General features: G+C 51.9%; 1 protein-coding gene across 2 annotated transcripts in view; it reads left to right on the top strand.

The window, feature by feature from the left end:
* Window positions 1–10,000, top strand: part of LOC119213285 (unconventional myosin-Ic-like) — a 27,700-nt gene that overhangs the window by 9,922 nt on the left and 7,778 nt on the right. For both annotated transcript variants that reach the window (XM_062561007.1, XM_062561008.1), the window contains exons 2-9: window positions 6,989–7,144; window positions 7,237–7,352; window positions 7,667–7,865; window positions 8,053–8,133; window positions 8,335–8,514; window positions 9,049–9,147; window positions 9,536–9,646; window positions 9,748–9,819. In XM_062561007.1, the coding sequence (XP_062416991.1) occupies window positions 6,989–7,144; window positions 7,237–7,352; window positions 7,667–7,865; window positions 8,053–8,133; window positions 8,335–8,514; window positions 9,049–9,147; window positions 9,536–9,646; window positions 9,748–9,819 (1,014 nt within the window). The remainder of the gene's footprint in view (window positions 1–6,988; window positions 7,145–7,236; window positions 7,353–7,666; window positions 7,866–8,052; window positions 8,134–8,334; window positions 8,515–9,048; window positions 9,148–9,535; window positions 9,647–9,747; window positions 9,820–10,000) is intronic.

Below are 10,000 nucleotides of genomic sequence, written 5' to 3' on the forward strand. Positions count from 1 at the left end.
CGGTGTCCATTATTAACTTGATTTCAAGTTAGTGTTTAGTGTTTTTGTCGTTCTCACATCTGTTCACGGTGGAAACGTCTCACACACGCACACGCACACACGGACACACACGTTGAGGTGATTCACACACAGCACTAAGTGGGCTGCAGAGAGAAACAGGAACAGCTTGTCTGGCCTCTGGAAACCCCCCTTTGTGTAAATATAGAGCTCTTTAAAAGCTGGGAGCCGTCAGAACGAGTCGATTAAAGTCGAGCAGCCTGCTGACGTCTTTGCTCCGTTGCCTCTGGAGCTGATTTTAAGATCTGGATCGGCACCGAGGTAGAACCTCTGGAGGCCATGAAGCGACCAGCCGGAGGAGCTCTGCAAACTGTCTCGTCCTCGACCTTTTTTTTTAGAACATTTGCACTTCCCTTAGTTTTGGCGTTTTGGTTTCAATGTGAGGCAAAATAAATCCTTCTTATCTCATTGCATGCTTTACATTTCATTTCAATGAGCACATGCTGGTGTTTTTTTTTGGGGGGGGGGGGGGGGGGTGATTTTCCACCTCCTCTCTTCTTCTGGTCTCTTTTCCCGACTCTCAAGCCGCCCACATGGTTCGCATTCTTCCGCTCTGACATCACAGCCTCCTCGCTCTGCCACTTACTTTCGGCTCCTCGTTTCCAGGTTGGCTTGATTTTTTTTGGAAGGCGGGACCAAAGCGAGTGATTGGCGGGTGAGAAAAGCCCAGGAGATGCTGATGGAAGGACTGGTTCATGTTGGGGGTCATCTTGTTTGCACACAGATTTACTGCTCACCTTTTTACTCTCTTTGGGTTCAGAACAGTTGATCCGACGCCTGGTTCCGCTCTCACGGACACTCGTTGAGACGAGGGGGGGGGGGGGGCAAGAGGGTTACGCTGGAAGGCCTCATCACAGACGCAGGTTTTTGTTTCACACGTTTCTCATTGCAAACACACGTAAACACGTTTTTAGGTTTCCCGTCTTGCCCCGACCGGCCCAAATGTTTATCTTCACGCTGCTTTTTGCCGCTCCGATGCCGCGCTGATCCTCCCCCGGCGCCGCAGAGGATTCCTGTTTGTGGCGCCTCGGGCCGACACGATGTCACACGTCGGTGTGTGTGTGAGAGCGACCTGATGACGCAACACCTGAAGGACTAAAGTCTGACCTCAAGGCGTTTTTTAGTTTTGTACATTATCACCAGAACAACGAGACAGTGTTCTGTTGTGTGTACTTGACGGTCACTGTGATCAATGGGCTCAGTATCTGTGATTGACAGTCGGGGTCAGGTTGACAGGTTGTGGGTCGGAGGACGAGTCCAGACGCCCCCGTCTCAAACTCCCATTAAGCACCGCTTTAAAAATGACCTTTTGAATGAATGCTTTTTCTCATTTAAGTTGAACTTCCACCGTGTGTGAGCGGCCTCTTCCCACGGCGCCACGAGTCTCGCCCTGATGCATTGTGGGGGCTCGCCGAGCCGCTGCTGCACACGTCACTCGTTACACTTTGATTTAGTGAATAATGAAGTGAGGGTGAATACAGCTGATCAGTGCGTTCCCAAGCCTTATTTCTAGATGGGGGGGGGGGGTGAGTGGAAAATGTCTATATTTATATATATTTAAGATAACTGAAGAGGAAATGAGAGAGGAAGGGAGAATCAAGAGGAGGGAGACAAAGGGGGAAAGTGATGTTCCCACAGAGTCGAGGTCACTTTCCCTGAAAGCCGTCACTGCGGTTTAAGCTTTTTTTAAAAGGTTTGTTTCTTTTTCCTTTCCTCAATCTAAACAGCGCGCTGCCTCGCTGGCTGCGTGAGGGACAGGGGCAACATGGCGCCTGTTATTTAGGATAAAGAGGATTAAACCCTGCAGTCATTAACCCTTTGAAGGCTCCTGATCTGCAAAATACACAAACCTGGGTCCTGCAAAGTGAAATAACACATTTGATGCACCACAACAAAAAGCTAATGTGAAACAATATTTGTATTGTTTCCATGGCTTTATGCCTCCTTAGTGCCTTCATGTCATATCCTTTATGGCCTGAGAGCTGGAAAGCACAGATGGGATCGCTGTGTTGTGGTCAGGAGCCAATGATCATAAGAGTGAGAACCATAGAGCCCACTCCCATAGACGTCTATGAGGAAATGACTCTACTTCTGTGTAGTGACCAGCAGGGGGCGGCTCCTCTGCTCCCATAGACGTCTATGAGGAAATGACTCTACTTCTGTGTAGTGACCAGCAGGGGGCGACTCCTCTGCTCCCATAGACGTCTATGAGGAAATGACTCTACTTCTGTGTAGTGACCAGCAGGGGGCGACTCCTCTGCTCCCATAGACGTCTATGAGGAAATGACTCTACTTCTGTGTAGTGACCAGCAGGGGGCGACTCCTCTGCTCCCATAGACGTCTATGAAGAAATGACTCTACTTCTGTGTAGTGACCAGCAGGGGGCGACTCCTCTGCTCCCATAGACCTCTATGAGGAAATGACTCTACTTCTCTCTTGATTTATTCCCTCAGTAAACATTGTAAACATGAGTTTATGGTCTCAGTCTCTAGTTTCAAGTCTTCTTCAATGCAGCATGATGTTCATTTAGTGCATTATTGTCCATTTAGACAGATCATAAAGCAGAAAATTCTGTGGATTGGACATAAGCATTAAGCCCTAGCTGGGTTAGCTTAGCTTTCGTCTCCTTCCTCTCCACTTCAGTGCTTCAGTCCGTCTCAAGGTCGTCTCAAGGTCCACCCGCCAGAATGAATCAAACCCCAACGCCCCCTCCTCCCATGTCCAGGAGGGTTTTTTTTCCTGTCCTGTTTGGGTGGAGCAGCCCTACTAGAGACGACAAGTTAAGGAAATGATCTACATGGATGAGAAGAGGGGACCAGGAAGGGTTAAAGTGCCACAGCTGGGAGCGAGATACGGGTCACAGGCGGCCCCTCCCTCCTCCAGCACCAAATATGCTGCCTCAGCATGAGCCTGCAGAAACACACACACACACAACTTTACAGGCCACACGCTCGCCAAAAGTCAGTTTAAACGAGACGCGATCGCACCGATGAATAATCGGAAGAATCCAGTCAATAATGTTGAGTGCTTTGACTCTCTCTCTCTCTCTCTCTCTCTCTCTCTCTCTATCTATCTCTCTCTCTCTCTCTCTCTCTCTCTCTCTCTCTCTCTCTCTCTCTCTCTCTCTCTCTCTCTCTCTCTCTATCTATCTCTCTCCCATGTGATAACACACAGGAGAGAGATAGAAAGCGTCTGGAAAACATTACTCCTGCAGCACAGGCTCTAATGATGATGATGATGATGACGACGATGGGGGAGGGGAGGAGGGCATCTAATCACCTGTAAGTGTGAGACAGACATTTTCAGCCTAAGCAGAACAGACCTCCTCTTTGACTTTCACCCTGGAGGCGACCAGTAGAGGGTGCCGTGGAGGAGAGTGTTCTCCTCCTTCGTCCCCTCAGAACTCCTCGCTAAGAGGTGGAGGTCCCACCTGGTCGGATTCCTCTCGTCGCACCGTGTCCTTCTCAAAGAACCTTTGTGACTAATTCCTCATTCCAAAACGCTTCCCCCCTTTGGCACAAGCTCCTCCCCCTTTTTAAGTGTATCTGAAGACGTGGAATACAGCATTGAGCTGGGTTCGCTGTCTGAGATCAGCACCCTAATGAGGTCCATGAAAGCCTCGTGACTAGAAGGAACCCCGGAGGTCTGTCATGACCGGAACCGAGTTCGTCGTCACCAGCACTGACCTGGTGACCTCCATCTCACGTACCTGTAGGGTGATGATGTAATTCACTTATAAGCACACAAAGGTGCAAAGCAAGTGTGTGTGTGTGTGTGTGTGTGTGTGTGTGTGTGTGTGTGAGAGCTTTTACCTTCTCTGAAGAGCAGAGAAAAACAACAATTTCAGGATCTCTGGTAAGTTTTTGTGTTGCTTTAGGAGAGGGCCAGTAGTCGTGGAGGGGGAGGGGGGGCGGGTTTATGTGTCACCCAACACAGGAAGTAGTTCTTCTGGAGGGAGGGAGGAGAAAAGTGGGCGACCGAGTGTGAAGCGAGAGAGAGAGAGCGAGTTGTGTGCAGCAGTAAGAGGAGACGCCATGGCAGCTGGCCCTCAGGACCAGAGCTTCTAAAAACAAACACTCGGCCCAGAGGCCACGTTCTGCCAGGGGGGGGGGCAGGGCTCCATGAAGTACAGACCTCTGGTAAAGAGCCTGGGGGGGGAATCAGGACCGGCTCGCAGGCTTTGAGGGGGGGGGGGGGGCGTGTTCCAACACTTCACAGAGAGAGAGCCAGATGTTCTCCTTTGAGTTTATTCGATGTGTTCGTGAAGACGGGTCCGTTGTCCTCGGCGGTTCGTTGGTGATCGTCCGCCTCGTTTGGCGTGTTGCTGACTGGAGGAAAGGATGGCGCCGCATTGTCGTCCCGTGGGTCATACGTGTGCGTGTGGAGCAGCTCACGATCCCATCCACACATTCCAGAGCTGCACTTCACCCCTCGTTGTTCGGCTCTGACCGGGTCGGGTTAGCCAGCAGCTTTTTGGGCTCGTGGGCGTTTCCGTGGCGATTGGGGCGTGGAATGTGTCCAGTGCTTCACCTTCAGGCGCAGGAGAAGTGGGCGTAGTAGCCGTCGGTTTTAGGGCGGATGATTTGAAGCCTCAAGTTCACCTTCAGATCGATGATCATTTGTTCAAGGGAGAGAGGCTTTTAGCTTATATACATTAAAAATGTAATGCTATAAATTCTCAACATTTCTGCTCCATTCTCTGTTCGTTGTGGTTCAACCTGGCGGTTAACCGTCTCAGGGACAAACGTTCTCCCACTAGTTGGCGGATGAACTAAAAACATACGACTGTCATGACAACAAACATCCAAATGACAGAGAGCATAAACCCGTATTTTAAGGACGACTCCTGGTTCTTCCTGTTTGAAGTTGTTTCTTCTTCTTTCCCCGCAGTGTTTCCCTTAGTTTCACAACTTCATTATAAGGGTCAGAGAAACACCGTCCCCTTCAAAAAGCTTCCGAAGAGGTTTAGTTTATTCTAATTGCTGCACAAATATGAGATTCTTCTGGACCGATAATCAGTTGAGCTCTTGCTGAGGTCTCTTGATTTAGATCAGAGATCATATAAAGCTTGATATTGATCCTTAAGGGCTCCCACCCCCCCCCCCCCCCCCCCCAGGTGGAGACCTGGCGCTTCTTTCCAGCAGGTTCCAGCCGGTTGGACAAGGTCCAGGTAAACAGCGTGACATCGGAGCTCCGTGAGCGCAGCGACGAAGAGGATCCCTCCTCTTCCTCTCTCTGAGGCTCCGGTAGGAAGGACGGAAGGAGGCATGGGAATAGGAAGCCGGGAAGACCAGGGCGGTGTAGTGTCACACGGGGGCCTTTACGAACGCAGAGGTCCGAATTCCACCGTCTCCAACGTCGAAATCCAAGATGGCCGCTCTGTGCCCAGCGGTGTTCCAGTAATTTGCAGTTTGTCCACTCGTGTCACGTCAACTTCTCACTTCTTTTGGACCCGTGAACTTGGCGTCTGGAGATAAAGGGGCGTTTGTTTCCACATTTCTTGGTTCCTGCCCTCAGAGAGCTGCAGAGGTCAAAGGTCAGAGCAGAGAGTCGTAGCTCCACAGGTCTCCTCCGAGCAGCTTCGGTTGCTGCAGAGTCGGGAAAAGATGACGCCATGCGGGTGGCCACGTACTTGGCAGGTCCCTGAGACCGGGTGGAGGTCCGAGTGGAGGACTGGGTGGAGGCCCGGGTGGAGGTCCGAGTGGAGGACTGGGTGGAAAGAGGCATTTGGGAAACAATGAAGTAATGGCGCGAGAGGGAAAGGGACTGAAACGAGCAGAGGAAGGAAAGGAGGGATAGGATGCATAGAGAAGGAAGTAAGGCTGCCGTTTCTTTCCTCCTTGGCGCCGTCATATTTGAGGTTCTCTAACAAGCCGTGATCCACAAACCATCTCCATGTGAATGTCAGCTCAGCAGACCCTCTTCTGTTCTCGTGTTCTGGTCCGAACGCAGGAAGTCGCCAACTACAGCTGAGATGTCTCTCACACACACACACACACACACACACACACGTTCTGTAGAGACGTGTGAAACAACAGGGTCACCACATCTCAGGGGGGAGGAAGTCTGTACGGGACGTTCGAGGCGTCGCACACACTCTGTCACGAATATGAACATGAGTCATTTTATCAGAAACACTGATTCATTGCATTCATTCCTCCTCTAAGCTAACGGCATTAGCTCTGTGTGTGTGTGTGTGTGTGTGTGTGTGTTAACAACTCGGTGTTGTGGGGAATTTCAGGGAGTATTGTCAACTTTCCAGAGTTTAAATGTAGGAGCCGAGTCACAACGTGGCGTCTCTCTCTCTCTCTCTCTCTCTCTCTCTCTCTCTCTCTCTCTCTCTCTCTATCTAATTAATACGTCCCCCTGGTCCCTGAAGCTTTGTCACCTCTCCCCCCCCCTGCGGGGTCTCCTGAGGTTGAACCCTCCAAACAACAACAACACCTGCGTCGCTCTGGTTGGGCTCACAGTCGTCTGTTGGCCCGCTGAGCGATGGACGTGCACGTGATCCGTAGCCTCATGCGCAGAACTCGAGACACTTTTTTAGAAAACGGCCACTTGGGGAAAAGTGTCGCCGAACACGTAAGTGTCGCTGTGTTGATTTGTGTGTCCTGAGATGGGTTGATGTAGTTTATTCAGTTGTAATGAGTCATGTGACCTGCTGCTCTGTGTGTGGAAGGAACACTTTCCATGTTGCTTCATATCCTTCATGTTGCTTTGGACCAATCAGAGGACATCAGTGGGGTGCCAGAGTGAAAGGAACGGAGTGAAAGTGAAGCTTGTGCGATAACGATGATGCAGATTAGTGGAGCTTCCACGTTGTTCAGTGCATGTGTCCCTCAAGACGTTGTGTGTCCCGTGTGCACAGCTCATCAACACAACCTGCTGTCCATCGATCCCTCATTAACCCCCCCCCCTTGTCCTCCTCCAGGTGGTGGCCAGTGACGGCGTGCGGGCTATGATGGAGTCGGCCCTGACAGCCAGAGACCGGGTGGGGGTGCAGGACTTTGTCCTCCTGGAGAACTACACCAGCGAGGCCGCCTTCATAGAGAACCTCCGCAAGCGCTTCAAAGAGAACCTCATCTACGTGAGTGGGGGGCTGTAAGGTGGATATTGATATTTAAGATGTGGACCAGTTGTCCCATAGTGACGCTGTCTCCCCCCCCCCCCCCCCGCCAGACCTACATCGGCTCGGTGCTGGTGTCCGTCAACCCGTACAAAGACCTGGAGATCTACAACAAGAACCACATGGAGCGATACCGGGGGGTCAACTTCTACGAGGTGTCGCCGCACATGTGAGTCCGCCCTACACTCATGTGACCTTTGTGTTGGTTTCAAAGGGGGCCTGTTATAAATAAAGTTATTATTTAGTCCACCAGTTACGTAACGACCCCCCCCCCCCCCTCATAGGTCAACTGCAAAACAATCAGGTGCATTGTGAGGCTGGAGGTCATAAACACGTCATGTTTTCCTTCCTGTTTTTCTGTCCCCGAGTGGAAAGAAAGATGTGCTTTGCTTCGGGAGGTAGAGGGGGGGGGGGAGAGGGGGAGAGGGGTGGGGGGGGTTAGCTAATGGTGGTACCAGGAGTAACTCTCGTCTCCCCCTGCAGCTACGCGGTCGGGGACAACTCGTACCGCTCCATGAGGACGGAGAGGAAGGACCAGTGCATCCTCATCTCCGGGGAGAGCGGCGCCGGGAAGACGGAGGCGTCCAAGAAGATCCTGCAGTACTACGCCGTCACCTGTCCCGCCAGCGAGCGCGTGCAGACGGTCAAGGACCGCCTCCTGCAGTCCAACCCGGTGCTGGAGGTGAGGGACGGGCGCCGTGTCTGCGGGCGGGGAGCGCTTGTTTATGCGGCTGGCGCGTCTCTGCCAGATGGCGTCCAGATGTGATCTGTGCTGCTGTGTGTTTCCACGCGTCGGAGGCAAAGTGACGACCTCTCTGCGTCCATTGTGACCCGTGTCCCTTTCTCGTGTCCCTCTGTCCCCCCTCCAGGCCTTCGGCAACGCCAAGACGTTACGTAACGACAACTCGAGCCGCTTCGGCAAGTACATGGACATCCAGTTTGACTTCAAGGTGATTTAAGACCCGTTGAACTCGACTTTAAAGTGGTGTAAATATTTCTGTCACTCTGACTCTATTTCTGTAGAATTAGCGTTGGATTTCTTCTCATTTCGTGGCTCCTTCCTCCTTAAATACGTTAGTAGCGACTCCTTCGACCCGCGCGTTCAGTACCCCGCCTCACCCTCTCCTCCCCCCCCTTCATCCCGCCGGCAGGGTGCCCCGGTCGGAGGCCACATCATCAACTACCTGCTGGAGAAGTCTCGGGTGGTGCACCAGAACCACGGCGAGAGGAACTTCCACATCTTCTACCAGCTGATCGAGGGGGGCGAGGAGGACCTGCTGAGAGGGCTGGGCCTGGAGAGGAACCCTCAGCAGTACCAGTACCTGGTCAAGGTGAGCCTCTCCTTCCCCTCGGTCCAATGACAGGAAGTCACAGTTCACTGTCCCCGGGGGGGGGGCGATGTCACGTGACTTCCAGCCGAAGCTCGTCAACGGACAGGAAACCATGAGATGAGCAGAAAGAATTCAGAAGAAGTCTCGATGACGTCGTTGTTTGGGGAATATAAATCTCCTGTAATCACTGAAGGGAGGTCACAGTAAAGTGTGTGTGTGTGTGTGTGTGTGTGTGTCCGGTCCAGTGGGAGTTCTGCTTAATAGGCTCTCAGCATGAGGAGCTTTCCTCGGGGGGGGGGGGGGTCTGCTTTAGAGCACCAGCTGAGTCTTTCCCTCGATGAGCACAAACACACACAAACACACACAGCTACCGATCAATAGCACCTCAACACTCAATAAGTGTTTACACTTCATATGAATAAGTGTTTACAGACATTTGCACCATCAGCTGCTTTACGGATTTCACTGGACATGTTTGTACTACAAAACCCATGATGAATATTGTGTGTGTGTGTGTGTGTGTGTTTTCCAAAGGGTAACTGCCCCAAAGTGAGCTCCATCAACGACCGCACTGACTGGAAGACCGTGAGGAAAGCCTTGACTGTGATTGGCTTCAACGAGGGCGAGGTGGAGGTGAGGCATTAACCGGATTAAACTCTGGGTGGATCTGCTGAGTCAGCACTTCAGACACCTGAAAGATGGAGTTCATAGTAATAAAGACTCCCAGAACACCGAGGTCTACGCTCCCTTAATGTGGGACTTGTTATTAACCGTATGAATGGTATCCACGCAGCATCTCTGAGGACTTATTGTCCTGCTGCTCTTCCTCCATGCTTCTTGAGTCTGGACCAGCTCCTCTCATCACCTTCATGTAACCATCTGACTCTCAGCTGCCAAGTCTCCGTGCCCTTCCTTGTCCCCGTCTCCACCTCCTTTGTAATAACTTACTCTTAACGTACCTCTCCATACTCTTTGTTCTCCTTTCCCCCCCCCACCCTCCCCCTCCCCCATCTGGGTGTAGGAGCTGCTCAACATAATTGCCAGTGTGCTCCACCTGGGCAACGTGCAGTACGGCGGCGAGGACGGCGTCGCCTGCATCACCTCCGACACGCAGATAAAGTACCTGGCAAGGGTAAGAGACGCCCCCCCTTCCCAACACCCCCCCCCCCCCCCCCCCCCACATGTGCTATGGCGTCCCTCTGTTCACGTGTTAACGTTTTTGTGCTCCTTCAGTTGCTAGGAGTGAATGGGACGGTGCTGACGGAGGCTCTCACACACAAGAAGATCATTGCCAAAGGAGAGGAGGTGTGTGTGTGTGTGTGTGTGTGTGACATAAGCATTTGTATACAAAGCCTTTTCCTTTTAATGTCTGGTTTAGTGTAATTATATTGAATCTTGTCTGTGTGTAACTGTTGTTTGTGTGTGTGTGTGTGTGTGTGTGTGTGTGTCTGTGCTTGTGTGTGTCTGTCTGTGTGTCTGTCTGTGT

The sequence above is a fragment of the Pungitius pungitius genome, chromosome 3 (genome assembly GCF_949316345.1).
Source record: "Pungitius pungitius chromosome 3, fPunPun2.1, whole genome shotgun sequence".
Taxonomy (NCBI): domain Eukaryota; kingdom Metazoa; phylum Chordata; class Actinopteri; order Perciformes; family Gasterosteidae; genus Pungitius; species Pungitius pungitius.